At 50.8% G+C, this 25,065-nt stretch overlaps 1 protein-coding gene across 3 annotated transcripts in view; it reads right to left on the minus strand.

Moving 5' to 3' along the window:
* RBPMS (RNA binding protein, mRNA processing factor) overlaps nt 1–25,065 on the minus strand; it is a 184,932-nt gene that overhangs the window by 18,078 nt on the left and 141,789 nt on the right. Inside the window, exons 6-7 of one of the 3 annotated variants that reach the window (XM_075556726.1) lie at nt 12,119–12,249; nt 8,885–9,136 (exon numbers count right to left, since the gene is read on the minus strand). The exons of 1 other annotated variant lie outside the window; for it this stretch is intronic. In XM_075556726.1, coding sequence (XP_075412841.1) covers nt 9,005–9,136; nt 12,119–12,249 — 263 coding nt within the window. In that variant the 3' untranslated portion in view covers nt 8,885–9,004. Of the gene's footprint in view, nt 1–8,884; nt 9,137–12,118; nt 12,250–25,065 lie in introns of those variants that run through there. One more of the 3 variants, XM_075556727.1, reaches the window with a different exon arrangement.

Consider the following 25,065-nt stretch of genomic DNA (forward strand, 5'->3'; position numbering starts at 1 on the left):
TACAATGGAGTGCCACAGAAAGTAGTAAAACTGAAAACACACTCAATTGTCATTGGGGATGCTAAAGCACAGTGATGACCCTATCAAGACAGGATCAAAGTGCCCCTGGGGGTGCTGAGTCTGTAAGTCTTTATGGGAGTAGTAGAAAGCCCCATCTTTCGCTCACAAATTGACTGGGGGCTTCGAACTACTGACCTTATGATGGTTAGCACTGCCCAGCTCAGGCTCCAAGAGAAGTAGTAAATACTCAGAACAATGACTCCGACCCTCTTCCATTGACAGATAAGAAACCTTAATCAAAACAAACAGGAAAACCAAACTCACTGTCCTTGGTGGATTTCAACTCAGAGTGCCCCCTACACAGGGAAGAGGAAAACTGCAGGCAGTGTTTCCAAGGCTGGGATCCTAATGGGGCAGATCGCCTCATCTTTCTTCCACGGACTGGCTGGTGGGCCCAAACCACGGATCTGTTGGTTCCGAATTGAGTACCTTAACCACAGCATCACCAGTGCTCCGAGATGATCAGAGCCATAAACTACAACATGACTGAGAGCATGAAGAATGTGGTCAAGGACACAGACCTTGACTTATCTCCAGATGGACCCCTGCCTTCCCCAGTGGTTCGCCATTACTGGCACCGTGAGATCGGCTTTCCGGACAATCACGCCCGTCGCCACGCTCCACATTAGACCACACAGTCGGAAGACGTGCATTACAGGTGCCGCATTCAATCAATGGCTACGCATTGGAATCGGCTCGATGCAGTGAGTTTGGTTTGGCTATGGTCTTAATGAGGGGTCTCTAATACACATAACAAACATTTGCCAGCTTAACACTTGACAATCAGTGAGATTGATTTTGATGGTGCACAAATCCACCACCATTAACAGGAAAAAGTGTCCCAAGCGACCCCTTGAGGAGGTCGAATGACCCTTTCTCAGGGATTGCCCTGTGAAATTATAGCAAAATCACAGTGATGAAGTAGCAACGAAGATAATTTTATGGTCGGGGGTCACCGCAACACAAGGAACTGTTTGAAAGGGTTGCGGCATTAGGAAGGTTGAGAACCACTGCCTTAGAAGGAACCTGATGATACTGTCGGATAAGCATTGGACTGCTAACCATGAGGTTGGCAGTTCGAGGCAGCCTCTCCTTGGGAGAAAGAGGAGGCTGTATGCTCCTGGAAGGATGTGTAAAGCCCCAGACGTCCTGTATATAGGGGCTACCATGAGGCACTCAGTGGCAGTGGGTGTGAACGGCTTCGCTTTTTTCTTCTTTATGAAAAGAAGGGCTGAGTCCAGGTCAGTGGTTCTCAGGGTGTGGCTCCTGGACCACCAGCATGACCTGGAATGTGTTAGGGATGCAGAAATTCGGGAGGGGGTGCCCAGTGGTCTGTGTTAACCAGCCTCCTAGGGGGTCTGATACACGCCGTGAGTTTGAGACGCACTGCTTTTGATTAAGGTTCCCAAGTGTGGCTGGAAGGAGGCTGGTCTGCAGCTGCTTCCCAGCCAGACATGTAACAGAAATGCAAAGTGGATGTCCCCGGAGAAGATGCTTGAGACACATTAAGGTCTCGAGAAGTTCCACAATGAAGAGCCCTGTTTGGCTCAGGCTCACCCTGGGGACTACAGGGCCGTTTTCCCATGTAACAGCCCGTAACATCTGCTGGTGTTGAGAAATGGTGGTCTGGGAGGTCCCGCCTACTGCTGGCTTTCTGTCGGTTGCAGGACTGAGGTACCCCAATATGACACTCACACTTCTTGCTCTGAACTAATGAGAGCTGAAAGACCATCAAACCGACTGCTTCCTAGATGTCTATGCCATCCCTCTTTGAGCAAAGCGCTCCAAGACAGTAACCTGAACAACTCCTTAATGTGAACAACAGGCTGCTAGCTGACGGTTAAGGTATGGACTTCCTCGGTCAGGTTTCTGCTATCATCCCCAAGAGGGACTCCCAGTCTCAACATTCATTTAACACGTCCACGAGCCATGGGACTTAGAGTACTCATCTACACTCCACCCCCATTCTGGGGTTTAGTGGGAAGCTCCTATCCCACTTTGAGTGCCTGCAGCAGTCTGGTGAGGTCCCGGCCCACCACCATTATCAGCACCAGAGACCTCCTGGTGACATGTGTCCCACTAAGGGCATCAAAATCCACACCCCCTCGGGAGAAAAAAAAAGTTGGTTTTCATATCATTCAAAATACCTTTCTTTACTGAGAACACATGGTTTCAAAAACGATTCAAAGCAGACAGCAATTCTGTCTTGAAAGGGATCTCCTCACCATCGACTGCCCACCGAGGCCAGGACCAAAGGTGCTCATGTGGGCAGCGTGCCACACCACCAGCGAGGTTGCGCACAGGCTGACAGGCTGCGGAGAGGGGCCAAGACTGAAGCAGACCCTGATCCCGAACAAAAACTCCAACGCCACCAGCCAGACTGCAGCACGGACAAAGGAATGTCCTTCCAGACAGCGCTCGGAAAGAGCAGGCCTCTCCGTTTCTAACGGAGCGTCCACCAGAAAGAAGTGCATGGACATGGTCGTGGGGTTTCTCTGCTGGGGGAAAAGATGCCCACCAAGCAGAACTTTGTAGAATGTAACCGAGCCTTCTGCTCTCCCCTCCCCTCAAAACCTCTTTAGTTAAATTGGCCTGAGAGTTGGAATCCTAAGAAGATACTTAAAAACAAAACAAACTCACTTCCATTGACTCACAGCGACCCTACAAGGGCAGAACAGCCCCTGTGAGCTTCTGAGACAAAAGATCCGCCTTTCTACCTCAGAGCAGCTGGTGGTTTCGAACTGCTGACCTTACAATTTGCAGCCCAACTTATAACCACTACGCGACCAGGGCTCCCTTTGGCAGGCATCGAGAGGACACAGTGCAAGCGGCGTGTTACTGCGCATCTGGCATCTAGTAGGGCAGTAGAACATATCGCTAGCACCCAGGCAAACTCGGTGTTTGATGCGAGTTTGCCCAAAGGCGAGGCCTGCCCGAGCTCTCACCACCCCACCAGATGAAGAGTCAAGTCCTGACTGCAGAACGCCAGGCTCCTGCCTGACCTCCCAATTTGGATTGTGGGTCACCTTCAGGAGCTGAGCCCACTTGGATGTTAGAGCCAGGTCCCAGGACTTTGAACACCCCCACCTAAGACCAAGTGAGGGCGGGTTTCTGAAGACAGCTCCTGCCCTCCTTTTCTCTACCAGGCGTTTCGCCTCTTTCCCTGTCCGTCCCAGCAATCTTCCAAAGAGGCATGCAAAATGTGCCCGGGTGGCCCAGAAGTGCACTTGAGACGCCAAGTGGGTAGAGGGCACCCAGGCGTGTCACACCCCGTGTCAGATTCGGTCCACAGCGGCTGCTTGTCATCCATATTTAATTTCGTTACTGTTAATTTTTAACTATGTTTGCTATCAAGGGCCATTAGAGGGCCCCAGGAGCAGAGAGCCCAGCGAAGCGAGAAGCACTTTGTGGCAGAAGGACTGGGGGTTGCAGCCGGGGCCTCCCACTTTCCCATCCTGTCACCAGGGTCCGGCCTTCCCCACTGGCAGCACACATCCTGAATAAAACATCATCCCATTTGGAGTTGATTTTTTGGGTTTTTTTTTATACCCCTGTCACAATCGGTTTTCCTCAAGAAAAAGTTCACTTTCTCATTTCCCGAGCTACAAGTCGAAAGGCAAGTTTCTTTGCTGCGAGACGTCCCTTGCTTTCAGGAGGTGTCTGCATGTGGAAGGTGGCCAGGAGTCTTAGGACCACCAGCCCTCACTCCGTACACACGGCCCCTGGCTACTGCTCTCAGCTGCTTCAATAAAAGAAAACTCAGGGTTCTCTAGTTAGTAGCTGTCCCTGATTCCAAAATACTTCCTCCACCTAGAGGGAGGGCCACAGACCCCGGGGCTCTTGACAAGTGTGTATGTGTGTGTGGGGGGGGGGCGTGGGGCAGGGGGAAATGGTAAAAGATGTTAGTAATTCCTATTCGATGCCATGCTGAGTATTTGACTCTACTGCAAAGTAACCCATCAGGCGGGAGTTATTCCAATTCAGAGATGTGGAAATTGAGGTTCTGTGAGATGACAGAGCTGGTCTACACCCTCCAAGTTAGCAACCACCACCACCCCCCCCAGAAACCAAACGCAGAGCCATGGAGTGAGTCAAAGGACTCAGCAACCATGTGGGACGGAGCAGAACTGCCCCACAGGGTTTGGAAGCTGCAATCTTCCAGAAGGATCCCAGGGGGCGCCGTGGGATAAACATAGGGATGTTAAAAGCAAGGCTGGGGGTTCAAAGCCACCAGACTCCTCCAGGAAAGCTAAGAGCCTTGGCAACCCCCAGGAACAGTCCTGCTCTGTCCTACAGGGTCCCTGAGTTGGCATTGCCTCATGGCAGTGGTTTGAACTGCTGACCGCTAGTTGGGAGTCACCATGGCTCCGCAGCGCTAGCAGAGTTGTCGACTTGCCTTTAAAATCCAGTTGGCTCAGCTTCAAAACATTGAGCCCCAGTTTCGTGACAGGTACTCTGCTACTCAAAGAGGAGGTAAGGAGCGCGCGCGCGCACACACACACACACACACACACACACACACACAGCACATCCAGGGGAGAGGACGAGGCCCAGGAACATACAGGATCTGGGAATTGAGTCTCGGCCAAAAGACAACTCCGAAAGGGCTTGACAAGTCTAGGAAGCACAGGGCCCCTCCTGGGGGCCAGGCAGCCCACCCATCAGGAGGAAGAGTTCTAGGAGTGGCCCTCACTGCACTGTGTGATGCCCCTGCAAGCCCCCCACATCACCAGGAGACCACTTCTGGTGGGGCTTCAGGAGCACCCACTCCGGCCAACGGAACAATCCCCAGAGGCTCTGGGTGAATGCCTTTGGATCACATGAAAGAATCCGAAGTCCTCCAAAAAACATGTTCCAAGTTCTAACCCCGGAGGACCCATAAAGCACGATCTTGTTTGGGTAGCTTACCCCACCCCCTTCTTTCTTTTTTTCATCGGTTCAGTTACATGAGCTACTGCTCCAGTAGGGTTTTGGGTGGTGTTTCATCAAAGGAGAGGGCTGAGAGAGAGTCGTACACGAGAAAGAAGACATCACGTGAAGACCCACCTATAAACAAAGGAACATCCAGAAGTTGCCAGAAGCGGAACGAGACAGGGAAACAGAATCTTCCCCCTAGAACCCAACATAGGATTTCCTGTCAGTGCCCTGGATTTGAACTTCCAGTCTCCAGAACCGGAGGAGAGGAACTTGGTATGTTTTAAAGGCCCTGCTCTGTGGCGTTTGGCGATGGCGTCCCAGGGAAATGAAGATGGCTTCTGAAGTGGCAATGGCCACACATGCTTACGAAGATACTTCACAGCTGGAGGGGGCCCTCCCTCGTCCTCCAAAGTCCAACAGCAGAAGCGGTAAAGGGACAGAAGGGTGAACAGGAGAGAGGATTTGGTTGGCCCTCAAAGGACACAGACCCTAAAGGGAAAAATCTCCCGAAAGGCACGGAGTGTAAACCTCCATGGCCTAGGAATGAGGCCGAGCAGAGTCGTGGTGGAGCTGTGGGCAGAGTGCAGGGAGGGCTGGGTGGGCCGGCCGGCTGGCCAGGGGGCTTTCTCTTCTCCAGTTTCTCAGACAAGAAAGCAAGATAAGGCAGTAGTGAGAAAAAGAGACCTGGGATGTCAGTGGATGCCCACTCGGGAAGTTTCCCATCGGGGAATGGCTTTCTTCAGGCAGGTGTGTGGGTAACCGTGTAGGATCACTATTAGCAAAGTTCGCATGAGCTTGCTCGAACTTACTATGAACTTGTAGTGAACAACTTCCCTTTTTGATTTCCCACCACATCAAAGATCTACTCCTGAGTACGGCTGTCTCTCTCCCGCCCACCTCCATGGCTCCTGACTACAGGATCAAAGCCTCCTTTCACCTGTAAAACCCAGGTAGGGTTGAAGTACCTTAGAAGCCAGCTGAGCAAGGGCTTTCTTGTGCTCACTTATTGATCCCTAGCCAACGGGTTCAATGTTGTGCAGCACATCAAGAATGTACTGAAGCCCATGTGACACGGTCAGCTACAGGAGTGACTCCTAGTCGGGAGTCAGTCCTGGCAGCTTTGGCACAAGCCATGGGGACCGCACTGGCGGGTGCAGGGCAGGTGCCGTTGGAGACTTGGTGGCACTCACACTGATTGCCCCCCATCTGTCTCACTCACTTCCCCCAGAAACCCCAGGTGTATGAACTATCACAGCTGGGCAGGTAAGAAGTGTCTTGGTCCTGCACTCCCTACTGCATGCTGAAAATTCACGTTTTGTTTTTTTTTTAAAGATCCGAGGGAAATGCTAACCCCCCTTTAGCTAATATTTAACTCTCTATGTGCCAGGCACTAACTAAGTCAGCAGTTCTTAAGTTGCGGGTCGAGACCCCTTTGGGGGTCGCCCGATTCATAACAGTAGCAAAATGACAGTGAGAAAATAACAACGAAAATAATTTTATGGTTGGGGTCACCACCACATGAGGCACTGCGGAGGGATGAGGCAGGTTGAGAACCACCAGACTCAGTCTTTTGCAGGTGGGATTAGAAAACCCATTACAGACGCCGAACTGGAAGGCCAGCGTGGTTAAAGAACTTGCTCAATCAAAGCAATTAGCTGGCAAAGCCAGAGTTTGATTGGCAGGTCCAGAGCATGAACTTTCAACTTTGCTCCAGGAAGACCCTGGACTCAGAAAGGAAAACCAGCATTGCGAAGCTCACCTGAAGGGGTGCAGTCAGCACAGGCCAGGGCGACACACAGGACAGTACAGAAAACTCGCCGGGCGCAATGTCTCTTAACATGGAGGCAAGATGGGAACCACCTGGGCATACTCGGTGTGATGTGTCTGCTCCCTAGGAGAGCTCACGCAGACAGTCCCGGTGAATGAAAAACCAAACAGCACAGGGAGCTACAAGGCTCGTTCATTCGGGAGCCAGAACATTCTTAAAGTGGCGCCTCCTCACAGTTTGACCTTCACAGAGTTTCCGGTTTAGAGTGAAGGGCCAATGTCTGGAAACAATTGAGTCTTGGGCTGAAGAGCCCCCCCACAAGCTCTGCAGTTCTTCAAAGGGTGGTTCTTCCAACAGAGAGGCCCCAGCTCCGGAGGAAGACACTGTACCTTAGGGGAATCCAGGCCCTCCGACGCGGAGGTCAAGGTGAAGACTTGATCCAACTCCATGCCGTCCAGTTCATTCCGGCGAAGTGACCCTTAGAACAAGGCAGAGGTGCATTTCCGAGACGAGCTCTTTGCGGGAGTGGAAAGCCTCCTCTCTCTCTCCTGGAGTAGCCGGCGGTTTCAAACTGCTGACCCAATGTATCGCCACTGTCACCAAGGCTTTTTGGATCTGGGAGTTATAGAACAAGTGGCCAGAATCCTGCAACTCTTTCCTGAAACCTCCTTTATTTTGGGCAGGTTGGCCAGCGCAGTCGGGTGTGTACATGGTCTCCCCGGGCCTCGAAGGTGGTTTTGTTTGCAGGCTTCCTTACAGAACCGAGCCCCATTTAACACCGCTACTGCCCGCCACGCAGGTGGAGGCACAGAAATAAGACATGAGAGGGGTTTCCCTCACGTGCGTGCCAAGGGAAGCTGGACAGGATGCTGCCCCTTCAGGAGATGTCCAAGGGATGGCCCGCTCACCTGATCGCACACTCAGGCATTCCCTACTCCCTGAGGACGCGCCCTCCTTAAATACACGCTGGGCCAAACCAAACCCTTTTGCGTGTTCTTCTTGGCCTATCTCAACAGGGGATGGTTCAGTGACACAAGAGGGAGAAGCCGGTCAGTGACATTTCTCATGAAGACCCACGGCGCGGAGTTAATTGGTACGCTAGGGTTGGCAAGGGGCAGCGGTGCATTTAAAGCAACGCAGACCCGCTTCCTAGGTCCCTCTGCTCCTTCCTGGTCACGTTTCCCATGGTCCTTTTCTGGGTTTATTTTAGGTTTAACCTTAAAAAAAAAAGTTCCCAGGGTGTCACAAGGGATGTCCCCAGGGGCATGTCTCGCTCCCAGGAAGGCCTTGCTGGGCCGTGATCTCCTTTGGTTTCCTGTCTGCAGGTGGGGGTGGGGTGGGGTGTAACAACCGTAAACTGGAGAGCAGTCATATCTGCACTCTGTAGGAACTTCAGGCCCTCAGGGCTCCGGCGCTCCCTCAGCCTTACTTACCTGCAAGGGTTTCTGGACCAACGGTGTGGAGGCTAAGTGGTGGTGTGCTTTCAGAAGGTGTCAAGAATAGTGCATGGTATTGACTTTTCTCTCTCTCAGCAACACGACGAAGAGCAGAAACGAACCCCGCCTTAAACAAGCCGAGATGTGTGCGTACAAGGTGTGGGGACAGCTGACGGCGCTGTCACGAGGCCTCCCGAAAGCAATAGGACAGCCCTTGCTCTCCTCTTCACCGTGACATACTTAATAGACCTCATCCATTTCAAATACCAGCGACCTTGGAAGGAAACAGGTTGATCGCGGCTAATGATCTTCTTAGAAGTCAGGCTGTTGGCCGCACCAAACTGCTTTCATCTCTAAAGGTATCCAGCCAGTTCTTGCTGCTTGTGGCCTTACTGTCTCGGACAGTAAGTTGGTCAGAGTGGGATGTGATGGCAAATTAGCATCTTCCATTTGGGGCAGGAAGGCCATCACACAGAGACCGAGTCTGGGATTTGACCTCAGTTCCCCCTCTCCCACCCCCATTCAATGACTCCTGACCCCTCCTTCACTGGGATGCTCACAGGTGGTGCATAGAAAGCGCCTCCCTCCATTTGTTTCACCTGGCGAGCTCACGTGCCCTCCTGGGAGGTGTGGCCTACAGATGCGGAGGGTAACACCTTGGTTCCAAAATCACATCACCATGAAAACAAAACGCTGCAGTCTATTTGGAATCATTTCAATCGCATGAAATTTTTTATTGAAATATCTCAAAACGTTGCCAAGAAATTGGGTGGTGGTTGTCTGTTTTTGCAAAAGTGGGGGGGACAATGGCTAACAGGCACATTCAACAGGGGAGCTCCCTCTGCTGGTCTGCAGTAGGTTGGTATGTTACAAACACATTCCCAGAGACAAATCTAATTTGCTGGAGAAGTGGACAAAAGACAGGTGTGTTGGGCTTTGCCTCAGGAGAGAAACACTAGAAGAAAAAAAAAAAATCCATGTCTCAAAACAGGGCACGACATTGCTAAGGAAAGCAACATTATTTAGAAGTTTCTCCAACAACATAAGACTTCTGAAACGAAAGGGCATTATCCAGAGGGAGATGGCGCCTTTTTGGCCTGCCCTCTCTGCTCGACCTCCCATTAGTAAAATTCTCTCAGGCCCTTTCGGTGAAGGTAAGTCCTGTCTCCCTTGCTTTGCCTCCAGGACTCTTCTGAGGGGATTCCCATCGAGTTAGAGGAGCCACGGGAACGCAGTCTTTCTGACATTTCGTTAAAGAACACGTCTTTGGTTAGGCAGACCCGCAGGGTGGAAAGTGCAAGGGCTGGGAACCAGGTGACCCGCGCACACTCAGGGTAGAGTCAGTCACTTGTGACCTTGGATAATACTTTCCATTTTCTCAGGTCTGTCTCATCTGCAAAGTGGGTCAGACCAGTTGACAGGAGAACCCTCCACCGGTTCATTCTACGGTTTTCACCCTGGACACACAGATTTAAACGGCTGCATTTGCTCCTGAGTCTTTAGGCTGGAGAAGCCAAGATTGCGCGGGGACTATTCCAAAGGAGAAGGGAGGTTGAGCACGTGGATTTGACTTAGATTAGGTCCACCAAGTCCAGGGCAAGTGTGGCAACGCCAAGGGGATTCCAGGATGGGAAAACCACAAGATTGAAAAAGAACTCACAGGGGATGCGTTCCAACACAGGCAACGTGTCTCATGAACTCCGATGGCCGAGTTAGTCTAATCTTGGCATTTTCTCCCCATCTGTGCTCACAGTGGAAAGGCTCTGATTTCATAGATTTTGTAAGCCGGTCTCCCTCCACATTCCCAGAACTCTGCCGGAGTTCAACCGTTACGTGAACAACCAAAGGCTGATTACCCAGATGTCATGTCCCAATGCCACAGTTCCCAGACCTTACTGGCCATTGCCAACTCTTGATCATCCAGGGGAAACAGTGACAGGCTTTGTTGCCGATTAGCCAAAGCCACGGAGAGTCAAAAGACTATGCACACGTGGCATTTTTCCATGGTATTCATTACAATTTCCCTTAGTTGCCAACTGACCTGTATTATGCAGGTAGTATAAGCCCTCGACAGAAGACACATCTGAGTTAAGAAGGATCAGTTACAGTGATATGCTTTTGTTGTTTGTTTTTTGGGTAGGGTGTCTCACTAATATGTGGCAGTGCATACTTTGCTCATGTTATTCACAGATGTTCACTCTTTAAAACGCTAACAGATTTATCAAGACACATAAATAAAGGCATTAATTAAAAAAAAGAATAATGGGTGGGGTTGGAGGGGGCAAGAGATGTTTAATTTAATGGCAGAATGGAACCCCATAAGTCAGGGGCTAGCGGCCTCCGCTTTACAACTGGGTCATGTAAGCAGAGAAGAGGGATTAAAGGGACATGTCATTCCCAGAAAAAAGAGGGGGGTGGGTGGATGATAAAACGGATACGGACTCTTCTTGTTGCTCCAATCCTCTACGTAGTGACCTCTAGCACAGTAGGGAACCTATGGATAACTTGGCATACAATTTCTAGATTGCTCTTCCATGCCAACTGCCTCCCTCCTCTGCTAACTGCCACTGCAGGGTTACCAAGCAATGACATGGACAAAGGGGTGGGGGTGGGGGGCGAGGAGCAAGAGGCACAACTAATCCCACTGAGGAATACAGGGTCGTGAGCGCGCCTTTCATTGTTGCTACTTTTTTCTGCGTGAAGTATGCTAAGCACTATCACCAACAGTTTTCTTCACAAACGTATCACTCTACTTCCTGCTCCCAAGTCCTTCTCGTGGACTCTGCTGGGAAGCCAGGCGGCCCAGGCACCAGCACTCCGCTGAGAGTGGAAGGACATCATGAGGATGACCCAGTGGCTTTAGTAAACTCTCACGAGTGTAGGTGTGTGTGTGCGTGCGGCTGTGCTGATCCTATGGGTCTCAATCACGATAGTGTGCTGTGTACAACATGCAAGAGTTTTAAGTCAGAAGGAAGCATTTTCTAGGAAGCTATTTATTTTATTCAGTCTTGTCAATAAACACAAAGCAGAACAAACAGAGAAGAAAGGCCACCTGTTTAGCCCAACAATTGCTTAGAAAACTAGGCTTTCCTACTGAGCAGCAGCGTGACCCACGCATTCGAACTAAGGCAACCAGTATTCTGCCTCCGTGGGCGTTTCTCATGGCTCTTGCAGGACAAAGAAGGCGTGGTTGATCCCACGTCGAACCCTGACTGCTACTTACACAAGAAGCTGAGCTAGGAGGAAGCATTAGCGGATGGACAGCCATCTTCGTGGAGTGACCAAGGAGTCTGTTTGTCAGACTTGGGCTATTCTTATCTAAGACAGCAAGTCCGCTAGCCTCGCGATCTCTACCTTGACCTGTAATTACATTCTAGACCTCCTTTCCTGCCCTTTCCTAAAAATAGGGCCGCCGCCCTTAATCTTCCCCCAGAGCACGTGTAGAGCATTATCTAAGACTTCTTCCTGGGAGCTCCAAACTCCCCCCCATCCCCTGGGGTCCCTAGATGCTCGGAGAACATGAGACTAGAAGTCTTTCAATACACAGAAACGCACAGACACACGCGACTCGAGCTACCAGTGCCCGGCTCCCCTGCAGCCCCTTCCACGCCTCCACTCTGGTGACACCCACTTTCCAGCTGGCCGAGCCAGGGAGGGAACCTCGCCCCCGTCCCTCGTGTGTGATGTGAGGGTGAGATCATTAAGGGAGAGAGAGGTGTCGTCTGGGGCAAACATCAGGCAGTGGGTGACGTCATTGCTGTCAGACGGTCCTCGTAAGTCCCGGAGGAGCATCAGCTGGATTGAGAGGGATCATTAATCTCCTGAAGGTGGGTCTGTTAGCCGGACAGGTGTTAGTTGTATGGTGTGCTCTGGGGAACCAGGTCTGAAAGGGCTGGTGGAGGAGTGGGTGCAGTGGTGGCCGATGGGTATAAATTACCTGGGCATGCAGTGAAGCGGGGTAGGTGAAAGCAGCAGGAGGTAGAGCAGGTGCTAACTCCGCTGGGTACAGAGGGTACGGGGCCCACACTTCAGGGCTACTGGGGTAAAGTGCAGGCACTGTGAGCTCATCTGCAAGAAAAGAATAAGGGAGAGTTAGTGGTTACCACACCGCCCGTTTCAATTCACAAAACAAAACAAAACACCAATAACCCCAAGCCCCAATCAATCCCAGATGTCAAATCACGCTCCTTTTAATAACCTGCTGGATGTGGTGTCCCAAACGCTAAGTAAGAAGGGGGGCGTGGGGAGGAGGGCAGTACCTACAACAAGCACCTTCTGCTGCCTGTCTGGCCTGCGGGGCCCTCTGGCCCACAGGTTCCACCTCGGACACTCTGTGATGTCTTTGTAACCATCCCAGGGGGCGGGACCTGAAACAGTGGGGAGCTCCTGCCCCCACCAACAAAGGTGACCCCACCCCACAACTCCCTGCACCCGTCTCCAAGGAGCTGGCAGGAGAAACTCCACGAGGGAACTCATTGGGGAGAAAAAGGGCTGGCAGGACCCCGGCAGACAGAGGACCGCCAAGATGGTTCAGTTCATCAGCATGACCACCGCTGACGAGCACATCGTGAGTGATCACCAAGCGTTTTCCACGGACCTCTCAGAAGCACACGGCCAAACGCTGTCACCAGCTGGCGCTTTGGATCCTGCACCCACAGACAGTGGAAGGGAGGCAGCTCGGCTGCAGCGTCCTGATGAAAGCTAAGCTCCATCAAGCTGCGCAGAACAATGTCGACACCGACAATCTTTTCTAGGTGGAAGAAATGGGAGTCAGGTTGCCGACTGCCCGGCCCTCACTGTCCCTCCCGAGCTTCCGGCTCCACTGAGGTCCAGCCCCAGCCCGGTTGTCAGGTGCAAGGGGAAGTGCCTGAGCCGAGAGTGTGATCGGGAAGCGATCTGTTAAAAGTAGCAGCTTCTCAGCAAGGCCAACGGAGCATCAGGCAAGGACTATGAGTTTGGACCCGGTGAAGCAGCAGCCTCGACGTGCGCTTTTACCACCTGTCAAATCCGACTCCGGCTAGGTTAGGGATGCTGTCATTCAGAACGGTCTGACAGCACACAAAGCCACAGGCCCTGAGCCGCGTCAGGCCTTCCTGGTCACCCAGGACACCATTCCAAGCCTTCTCGACACCCCAACTCTTCCGACTCCCCCAAAGCCGTTTCTGGCCTGGGATTTCCAGGAGCCGGACAGGCGCAGTGAAGTGCACGGTTGGGTATGGAAAGGGGACGTCCCAGGAAGAAGCTGAGACCGTGGACAACCATGGCAGCCGTGGGCAATGTTTCTCACAGCCTGCCAGCGGCAAGATGCACCAGCCGACCATCCATAGAGAAGGAAGGTTGTTCACATCCTGGAAACCGCCTGAAGGCACCATGGCTGTTCTGTCCCTGCCCGCCCCGCCCCGCCCCAAAGGCAGTTAAAGTTCCCACCTCAGGACCTGGCGATGGGATACCAACTGCTTGCACAACAACCAGGTTCAAGAGAACAGCCATATCATGAAGTTCTTTGTAAAATGACCAGCTTGAGTGTGGGCGTTGGTGGCTGCAGGCTCAGGAAGGCCCTCACAGCAGGGTCCAGAGAACACATAGCAGGTGCCTCTGGGTCCCTGGTCATGAGACCGTGATTCCCACCAGAGAGGCTCTTGTGGGAGCCTCGCCAGTGGGAATGGACTGGGGGCAGAACCCATGCTTCAGATGTTAAACAAACAACACTTTTCTCAGGCTTAGCATGCTATTGTTGTTGTTGTTATTTTTGTTACCGTGCTATTTTAAGACATTTTAAATCAAGTAAGTCCCAAGCCCCTGCACACATGTTTAACCCATGTTTGCTATGGCAGTGGGAGACTCGGAACGCCTCAAAGGGGATGGGGGTGGTTGGCGGCCTCCTGGGGCCTGTGATCAATGGTCACTCACCACGTCCTCCTGACCCACAGGAACTAGCTAACTGAAGGATCTTTTACCTAGTCCACAGGTGCTTTTCTTCAGAAGGGTTTAAAAATGAAACAAATACAGTGTGTGTGTTCTTTAATACATGGGATTTCTGATCTTAAAAAGATACATCACGGGGGGAGTGCTGAGTGGGGGACCCAAAGTCCATCTGTAGGCAACTGGACATCCCCTTACAGAAGGGTCACAGGGAGGAGACAAGCCAGTCAGGGTGCAGCATTGATGAAACATACAACTTTCCTCCAGGTCTTTAATGCTTCTTTCCCCCACTATCATTATCCCAATTCTACCTTAAAATCCGGCTAGACCAGAGCACGCACACTGGTACAGACAAGAACTGGATGCACAGGGAATCCAGGACAGATGAACCTTTCAGGACCAATAATGAGAGTAGCAATACGACAAGGGGAAGGGGAAGGAAGGTGTGGGAGATAGAGGGAACTGATCATAAGGATCTACGTCTAACCCCCTCCCTGGGGGACAGACAACAGGAAAGTGGATAAAGGGAGACATCGGATAGTGTAAAACATGACTGACACCAAGGGCTCAAGTAGGAAGCAAATGTTTTCAGAACGATGAGGGCAATAAATGTACAAATGTGGGGGGAAATGAACAAATGTGCTTGACCCAATGGATGTATGGATTGTGATAAGAGTTGTATGAGCCCCCAATAAAATGATTTAATTTAAAAAAAAGATACATCACAGAGATGAGGTGGGATCAGGGGTCAAGGGCAGGCTGACCAATAGGGTTTAGGGTTCCTGGCCATTCCCATATTCCCACTGGGTTTATGATGATGTGTGGAGTCAATTCACTGGTTTACACCGGCCTAAAGCCTAGCCCCACTGAACTGGGCACTCTGGGCCCCCAGTGTGAATGCACCCAGTATAGTCAGCAGTCAGGCCAAGGGCTTAATGGATATTCTGGTGAAATTACACTCCCTCCACCAGTCCCTTGATGCTATTGGTTCCTCCTTAACCGCCCCTTTCTAGAGGCACCTGGACACGCATAGTTTGTGTGGCATCGCACCTGTTCTGGCTACATGCTTGCTTCTGCACCTTGGGAGCCCACAGGACACACCTGAAGGAGGCCTTTCTTAGCATGGCAAGATGCAGTGGTCCATGGACGACGACAACAAACTCCACCTTCCACCGAGAGTCGTTCTCTGGGGGATGTCTAGGACCAAAGAGCTCGGAAAGATCGTCTTGGCCTCTGCCTTTTCAGTTTGAAGGAGAGAAATGGCAGAAAAGGGAAACTTCCCATTTAAGGTCGCACTGACACGCTGAGAAAGATGAACGAGTCTGAAACAGGCCACAAAGCCCTGAGAATAGTTCAGACAGATGAACGGAGTCAAAGATAAGGTCTAAGAACTTTAAACCAGTATTTACGTTGCGTCTTGGCTCTTCTATAGTTAGAAACACCCACAGTAACTTCATGCTCACGATGTCACGTGCCCTCAGCTGCCTGTCCTTCTAGGCTGCAAATTTCAGTAAAAGATGCAGTACACATCACCCCCATCCCCTTTCACCTTTCATGTCTCACCAAGGCACCGCTGCCTGTATCCACTACCACTTTAATCTCGAATCACTGGCCCAACAACCCAATTGTTACACTTGTCTGCTTAAAACGGCTCTGTGATTTCTCCCTTGCTCAACTGCATGTGTGAGCTGGCCACTGTCTGGCCCCCTCCACCAGACTCTCCCCGCTCTGGCTCTCCCCGCTCTGGTCTACAATCAGCCCTTTCATTGCTTGGCTCTGCCCTGTTCCCTTCATTGCTTGGCCTTGCAGGGCATCTTCCTCAACCCCCTTCACCTGGTGAAGGCCCACACATCCTTCAGAAGCCTCCGTTGGATGCAGGGCTGCAGGCTTCCTTCTCTGCTGGAGGCCGAGTGCCTGGCACAGTGCATCAGAACACATTCCCTTTCACTACACCTGCCACAGGGCAAACGAAGAGAGGCTACCCTGCCCTTTGCAAGGGAAGACCACGGGGTTGTGTGCTGATTGAAATAATTGATTTGAGCATATCATACATGTTGGAGGGCAGAGCCCTTCTTTTAAACATCATTTTATTGGGGGCTCGTACAACTCTTATCACAATCCATCCATTGTGTTAAGCACCTTTGTACATTTCTTGCCATCATCAGTATCGAAACATTTGCTTTCTGCTTGAGCCCTTGCTATCAGCTCCTCATTTTCGCCCTCCCTCCCCACCCCCTCCCTCAAGAACCCTTGATAATTTATTATTTTGTCAAGAGGAGGATTTTTATGAAAGAAGGCAATGAAGGGATAAATCTGTGCTGAAAAACTCAAAGGCGGCAATCAACTCTGGAGAGCAGAGCTTGCAGTGGCCGCTCCTGGTGTTGTGTGCGGGGAAACCCAAGGCACAAAGTGTTGGAGACGCCGAGACAAATACACCTGCCCTGTCCATGACCAAATCTACACAATTCTGTAGCTCTGACTTCTGCTCTATTCTCAACTCCTCAAACTTACTCATCCCAAAGTGAACTGTGCTCTCAGATCCAACCCCTCTGCTCACTTCCAGCTCTTTTCTTTTGCCCAAGTACTTGGTTCAGAGTTACCCACACTTCTCCCAGCGACACAACTGCTGTGTCCTCCTAAACGTCAGCATCAAAATGACAAGATGCAAATGTGGTACCCCCATCCCCCCCTCCACATCTCATTCCATCTTCCTGGCTCCTTGTGGCAGGAGGTCAGCTGAGCCATGTTGACACCGGGAGAAGCAGGGGGTGCGTGGCCAGTTCCAGGACTCACAGTCAAGCCAGGATGTGACATCAAGGTTTCCTGCATGTGGAGGCCAGACGCCCCTCTTCCTCTGCCTCTCCACACTGACACGTCTCTCTGGCGGTCTTTCCCTTCCCATTTTTTTCTCTCTCACCCTAATTCAGGTTCGTACCCAGATTCTTTTAACAGCCTCCTGATATCAAAGTGGCTCCCTACTCTCTTCCCCTGAAAGGGACAGTCGAGCGTATCTCTCATAAGATCTCTCATCTCTCTTGAAGGGACAGACGAGGCAGCCAGCTACCCAGAAAACAAGCATGTCCTGGACATTCCAGAGGCCAGCGGCTCCTGCTCTTGATCCAGAGGGCCTAGTGGTGGCTCTTCCCCAGCGAATACATGTCCGCCACCCTTCTTTGCGGTCTCTGCTCCCCTGGTCCAGCACTTTCTTTACCGCCCAGCTGTTCCAGGCCAATCGCTACCCCACGCCGTCTGTGGGTCCAAGGATCTGATGTCTGATCTCAGAGCTGAAGAAAACCCAAAGCAGAGGCAGGGGAGGAAAAAAAAGGTTCCCAGGGGACTAAATGCCTACGTCACCACTCTTATCTACTTTTGTTCACTGCAACGAGGCCATTTCCAATCCCCTTCCTTCCCCTGGCTTGCAGCTGCGCTGGGCTAAGGGCGACCCAGAAATTCCCCAGGCAATTCCATTCTCAGGCACAGGGGGACTGATCCCGGGAGGGTCTGTCAATCTCTCCAAAGTGTGGCTTCCTAAGCAAAGGCTGCAAACAAACCCACAGGTTTCACGGGAGCTTCATCCTCGGAAAGCAGCGGCTTCATAGACAAATGCCTGCCCGGCCCATGTCCATAGAGAGGTACCTTAGTTTCAAGTGGGCAGCAAGTCTTTCTGTTGTGTCCGTCACTGAATCCTAAGAACTTACATGGTGCCGGGAACAAAGTAGGTACTCACGAAACACCCAGGGGGTGCGCAATACACCCCTCCCTGCTTGATCGAGTCTGGGACGCCAAGATCAAGCAGTCACTGTGGGTTTCTGGTCTATTTCTAGCCCCAGACAGCCTTTCAGATCTGTAGTAGATCATGTAGATGGCAAAGAGATTTCAGTACCGTTCACAGAAGACCTCTAAGGGACTGTCCACTTACTGAAGGGCGACAAGGATTAGGAGGGAAGCTAAGCATAATCCTTCACAGCCAAATATCCCTTTGAGGTACATCCGTGTTTGAAGAAAGCCAGTGACAGGCTCACAGCCATGCGACTAGGAGGCCATGATCTGAAGACAGAGTCCACGTGTTATAATGGCCAATCTCCCAAGATGCCTCTGCCAATCCATCTTACGTAAAACCAAAAGCTCCGGTGACACAATGGCTCCGTGCATGTGTGGTTGCTAAGGGAAAGCTGGCAGGTGAAAGCACCTGGTGGGCGACTGACTCCATGGGAGAACGAGCCGGTCATCTCCCAGAGTTCACAGCCTACAAAGCAAGGGGGTCGGGCGCTCCATGATGAGTCAGCAGGCGTAACTCGGCAAACAACAGTAACGCTTACTATTAAACATTGTGTGTTTTTTTAAAAGGTTCATTACAAAATTTAAAGAGAACCGGAGATGCACAATTCATTTCAGAGTCCCTAGGTGGCTCAAATAGTTTGCGTTTGAATGAACACCTAAGAATTGTTGGATCGCTGCCCCTGCCCTCACCCCAAGGAGTAACATGGAAGCAAGCAGACCTGTTTCTGTGGAGATGCGTGCCCAGAAAACCCTTCAGAGCAGTTCTAGTCTGTAACGTCCAGGGTCACCGTGAATCAGAATCAACTGGATCACAAAGAACAACATAGTCTGTGCAGGCTGTTGGTAGGTGCTGTCCAGTGGTTCTGACCCACAGGGACCTGTGCAGTCCTGCACCATCCTCACAATTGTTCTTACATTTGAGGCCAATGTCTGTGCATCATGTGGAGCAGTGGTTCTCAACCTGTGGGTCGTGACCCCTTTAGGGGTCGAACGACCCTTTCACCGAGGTCGCCCGATTCATCACAGTAGCAAAATGACAGTGATGAAGTAGCAATGATAATAATGTTATGGTTGGGGGTGGTCACCACATGAGGAACTGTATGAAAGGGTCACGGCATTAGGAAGCTTGAGAACCACTGATGTGGAGGCAGGCCTTACTCTTTCAATGTCCTCCAAGGACTGGACTCTCCTGACACCATGTCCAAAGTATGTTACACGAAGGCTCGCTATTCTTGCAGAAAGGCTCCTGACAAGGAGCATGTGGCTGTATTCCTTCAAGATAGATTTGTGTGTTCTTTGGGCTGTCCACAGGACTTGCCGTGTTCTTTACCAGTACCAGAATTCGCATGCAATGATTCTTATTGGTTTTCCTATTCCATGTCCAACATTCACATGCACCTGAGGCCATTGGAAATACCACGGTGTGGGTCAAGTACACCTCCGTCCTCAAAGTAACACTTTACAGAGGGTTTGTGCGGTGATGGTTAACACCCATCATAACCATGGACACTGATCTAGGACAGGAAGGGAGGCGGTGGCGTGCGAGTGTGGACAATAAGGGAAAGGCACTAAGGTCAAGCTGCAGAGGCCAAACCCACCAATCGTTCCCTAGGAGAGAGACGGGGCAGCTCTACTCTATCCTACAGGGCTGACTTGGTGCCGTGGGCTTGATCTTTGGTTTGCTGATGGCACAGGAGGAGGAGCCCTGGGTGGGGGGGCAGAGATTAAGAGCTTCGCTGCTAATCAAAAGGCCCACCGCTAGACCCACCAGCCACTGTGCTGGGGAATGATGTGGCAGTCAGCGTCTGTCAGGACCATTGCCTTGGGAACTTGTGCGGAGCAATTTTACGCTGTCATTTATGGTCACAATGAATTGGAATCGACTTGATACCAAAATCAAAATCACTGTCACTGAGTTGACGCTAACCCAGCACCTCTGTCCCCAACGATTGAGCAGAACTGCATCTTTGGGTTTCTGAGACTTTACATCTTTAGGCATGCTGAAAGCCTCAACTTCCTCCTGCGGAGCCACTGGCGGATTTTAACCACTGACCTTGCAGTTAGCAACTCAAGGCACAGCCCAGGGCTCCCTCTACCACAAGAAAAACTCCTTAGTTCATCAAGTTTTCTGGGCCGCACACCTGCATGAGCAAAGTGCAGGGAGTGCTGCTTTGGAATGTGTGCTCTCGGCCACTTCGAGTGTTCAGTGGGGTTTCTTCCTCATTCCTTTGAACCTCTTTATTTCTTATTTAACGTTTTTAAAAAACGAGGGCTAAGTTAATGATAACTGGAAGATAGAACTTCAATAAGTCACACTGCCCTACAAGTTTGCTCAGAGAATCCAATCCCATAAAAAAGATCCACTTAATCTCACAACACCGCACTGGCCAATGCCTCTGGGAATTCCGCCCTGCCCCCGGGGCCCAGGGGCCTGGGCACCCTCCACGTACAGGGCATTCTTGATTTTTCCTTTGCTCTCCCACCTTTGCCTTATACAACCAGCAAGATTCAACCACAGTTCAAGACGAACCATAACAAAGACCCTCGATTTTAATTGTGTGAGAGGTTAATAGTCACACTGTTGACTGTCCAGGAAGATAAACAGTGAGAACTTGGCAAATGGGAATGTAAACAACTCCCCACTCATTCCTGAAGCTTGTGTTCATTCTTGGGAAGGGACGACAGGCACCGAAAGAGCAAAAGAACACTTCTTTGCAGTGGTTTCAGATCTTGGGGCTTTGATGAATACACTTCCTTCCAACTCCTTCAAAAGGTTGCTGGCTCACCTAGCAAGTCATCGCTGAAGGCTAGCTCTAGCCTGATCTCAGAACCCTGGAGGAGACTCTGTGGAGGAACCAAGACTTTCTGGGTTTTCTTGACCTCTCCAGAGCCGGGTGCTGACTGTTTCAGAGTCTGCTCAAGACATTCCAGGGCAGGGGAGGTCTCCTACAACATTATGCTTGGTTAAGCACTATGAATGAAGATAGTCATAGGAGCCAAAAAAAAAAAAGGATAGTAATGGTGGTGGTGGGGAGGATATGAGGGAAAAAAAATTCCAAACATTCAAATTTAAGAACTGGTTAGATAATCATAAAGTGGCACATGATCATAGCCAATTATAATGTAGACTCCTGTATTTGCAAATACACGAAGATGTACACAAAACAGAGAGCAAGTTACACAAAAATTAAAACCACAAATCTCCAAACCAAACTCACTGCCAGTGAGTGGATACTGACTCACAGGGACCCCACAGAGCTGGGCAGAAGCACCCCTGAGAATTTGAGACCGTCCTTCTTCACTGGAGTAGAAAGCCCATCTTCCTCCCGAGGGGAGGCTGGTGGTTCTGACAAGCAAGGAGGGCTCCCATGTAAGCATGAACATGACCCCACTGACATGTTACACGGAATTACACGGAGGGGTTGGCATAATGCTTTGGGGAGGAAACCTGGTTTCAAACCTCTGTCTCCAGCTCCTCTTTAAGGCTAAAATCGCTCATCTGAAAATTTTATTTCTCATGAAAATAAATTAGCACTTGTGCTCATCGTTTGTCATATTAAATGAGATACATCAAGAACTTTTGTACTTACAGAACATGTGAAAATGTAACAGAATACAGAATAATATTGAGATTATCGCTAGATGGTGGATCTTCCAGATTCTTTGAGCTCATTCACACTTTGAGTTTCAATCACCATGAATTATTACTGTACTTTTTTTTCCTTTTTGGATAAAGGATGAGGGAAGGACATAAAGGAGGCTGGGAGAAAAAATAAAGGCATTGGTTCCAGTGAAAAGAAGCACAAAAGAATAAGATACAAACATTTTCATAGTTATTCAATTCCATGTCAGCACAAATAAACAGAAGAAAAACGGATCGACAACCTAGCGAAGAAGTCATTTGAACAATAACAGAGTACCTCCTATGTCACAGCTGGCCTCAGGGGTGGGCAAGCCCAGGAGCAGACAGCTGGTCGACGAACTTGCCCGTGTCCCATGGCGAATGCTCGGCCTGTCCTCTATTTCCACACTCGGGTCTGGCTGACTCTTGTAAAGACCAACATGCCAGCACCAGGCCCGGGACTCATGCGATCCCAGCCTGGGGCGGTCTCTGCCACGCGGGGACATGCATGCTTGTCAAAATGTGGACTGTCCTTGGGCAGCTTACCAGTTCATTGTGCTGCTTCTGGGCACATGATAAAGAACCACCACCATCTCTGTGAGTTTACACCCTCATTCGTGAAATGAGGAGAACTGTATTTACATCAGAGGTTGTGAGGATTCAATGAGATAATGAATAGAAAGGGCTCAGTGCAATGCCTCCTATGAACATCAGCTGCCACCATGACTGTCATCAATCACCATGATTATTAGTTCAATCTTCTCTTACTAGAAATGCTCAAAGGTAATTTTTGCTTTACTCTTGACCCCCACCCCCACCCCCACGGTTTGATCAGTGTAAGAGTCAATGGCTCCCCAGGGTACACTCCCCCAGGGGGTCTCCTCGCTCCCCACCTGGAGGCCATGAGACAAACTTTCTCCTGGAGTCCCCCCATGCCTGGTGTCTCCCCGCCCCCATCTGCAGCTGCTCATGTTATGACCTCACAGGTAATCAGAGGGCAAGGATGGAAAACAGAGGGACTGTAATCGTACTGCTGCGGAGACTGGAGCCTTTCCAACCACCCCTCCTCGCAAGGTCACGTCCCCCACAAAGAGGGACTGTCACCAGACACATGTTTTAAACCTATCTCACAGCTCCTCCAAGACAGAGAGTCAATGGCCAACGGAACGGCCGCCTGCTCTCTCCCCATCGATTTCACCCCGCCGCACGCTCCTGCAGCCTTTTCTCAGAGCTGCCCCTCATCCCAGTCATTCCATCATTCCCGGTGCTGGACGCCCGCCAAGTTTCCCTTTTCTCACGCGGTGCTGAGGCCCAGCACAGGATGCAGGGGCTGGGAAGTCTGGTCAAGGGCTCAGCAAGCCCACGGCACATACAGAGCGGCGCTTCGGAGGGTCCGTTATGGAAAGATCATGCCATGGAAGAGCCCAGTGGCTGCGGGCCAGCTGGTGAATGACGTGACAGTAGTTTACAAACGTCTCTGAGGGAAGAGAAACTGTTTGGAGAACTGTCTCTGGACCTTTCGTGGGAAATGATGGGCCAAAAAAAAGCTTGGTTCAGAGACTGGGAGAACTAGTGGGTGGGGAGGAGAAGCGCAGAGACGACAGTGGGGCTGGGAGCCCCCACAGCAGCTTGAAGGGGTCTTCCTTCACCCCTCGGTCCCTGCTGCCAATACAGAGAATTTGGCCTGAGAGTCTCCAAGAATGTCTCTCAAGATCTTGTCCATTCGACCTAGTTTCCTCAGGGCATGTTGATGTCCCACACTGCACTGTCTTCGGCTGAGATCTGGATGGTGCTGGAGATAAAGTGGTGGAATGATGTGTTAGGAGTGAAGTCACACAGTGACATGATCTGAACGGTCACCCCTGCTGGCACTTTTGGTGATGCATTTTTAATCACTCTCTTAATTTGGGGGGAGGAGGAGATAAAAATAAAAAAGACGACAACATTTTAATAATGTAATTCTCCTCACGGATCTCTGTTCAGTCCACTCTGACGCAGAGCTGTCCTGCGCTCAACAGAACCCGCCCTGCCCCGGCGGGGGGGGGGGGGGGGGGGGCTGCGCCAGCCTCACAATGGCTCTGCTCTGTGATGTGAGCCCAAGGTGGCTCCAGTTCCTTCCTTGTGGGTCTTTTTCAGTTTCCCTGTACCAAGCCTGCGGTCCTTCTCCAGAGGCCGCGCTCTCCTGCTAGCATGTCCAAAGCGCACGAGAGGAAGTCTTGCCACCCCCCCCCCCCCGCCCCCGGGGCAGACTTGCGGGCTCTTTAGGAGTCCTCAGTGCTGTCGATATTCCTCACCAGCACCCAATCCCAAGGCATCCTTTCTTCCTCCATCTTCTCGGAGCCCGAGGTCCCTCGAGTAGAAGGCTGGATGGAGTTCATGGAGGCAAGCGCATGCAACACCCTCAACCAGTGGCTGGCCAAAGTCTGTTCTGTCAACTTTAAGTCTGCTCTTAATCCTGCCTGCACAAGAACCCCTAAAACCAAGGGCTAGCCACAGAAATTCAGAGTGAGCGTTTCCCCTAGGCCAGGTGGGCTTCAAGGGCCGACTTTATGACTTGCCAGGCTGCAGAAGTTACTGAACTAAAATTAAGGGCTCAGTGGAATTACCTTTATGGAGGGAACTTTCCTTCTACCTGCTTGCTGTTCTCTACTCAATGTAGCCAACACCTCTTCTTACTGTCTTGTCTTCCTTCCCTGATTAGAATGAAGATGGCAAGATCGTGGCTACCTTTCTTTATAAGTGAAAAGCTGCCCGTTCGTTCTCTTTCCCGACAGCAATTCTCTAAACAAATAAACACACTCTGTTCAGGTATAAGAAATCACTGGTCGTTTGGAATATCTCATTCTAAACTACATGCTGAAGGGTATCTGTGAAGGGTGGGTTCGTCTTGTGCCAGGAGGCCAAGGAATAAAAACAGTTCAGTGAGTGGATATTTCAAGGTACATAGTTTGTCCAATTAATCATATGCTAGCTTAGATTAATTAATTGAGCAAGTACATATTAAGCACCTATTCTATGCCTGACACAGGTTTGGTGGTGTGGTGGGCTAAGCATTGAGCAGTTAATTGGAAGGTTTGAACCTTCCCTTTGCTCTTCGGGATGAAGATGAGATGATCTACTTCCATAAAGATTAAAAAAAAACAAACAAAAGATTAAGTCTAGGAACCCAAAGGGGGCAGATCTACTCTGTTCTAAAGGGTCGCTGTGAGTTGGAAACAACTTGGTGGCAGGGAATCTGAGATTTTTTTATCTGACTGGCAGCATGCAAAAGCCCAGTCTTATTACTCCAGGAACTCAGGAGAAAATGAGGTTCTGTGGGCCAACCCACCCAGTAGGGCAACTCATCCACCTTAACAGTCTCCCGAGGGTTCTCCAAAGGAGGAGATGGCCAAGGCGACATCAGAAGAATAAGGGAAAGGATGTGCATGAAAGAGTTCATGGGCAGGCTAAGGGAAAACTGAAAAGAAGGCAGGCCTGCCCTTATGCCTTCTGGGATAGCAGTCGGTGTGGTGGGAGGACAGTTTCTGAGGAGACCAGTGGCCACTGAGTCGTAGCAGAGG

This window comes from Tenrec ecaudatus, chromosome 8 (genome assembly GCF_050624435.1).
Source record: "Tenrec ecaudatus isolate mTenEca1 chromosome 8, mTenEca1.hap1, whole genome shotgun sequence".
Classification (NCBI taxonomy): Eukaryota; Metazoa; Chordata; class Mammalia; order Afrosoricida; family Tenrecidae; genus Tenrec; species Tenrec ecaudatus.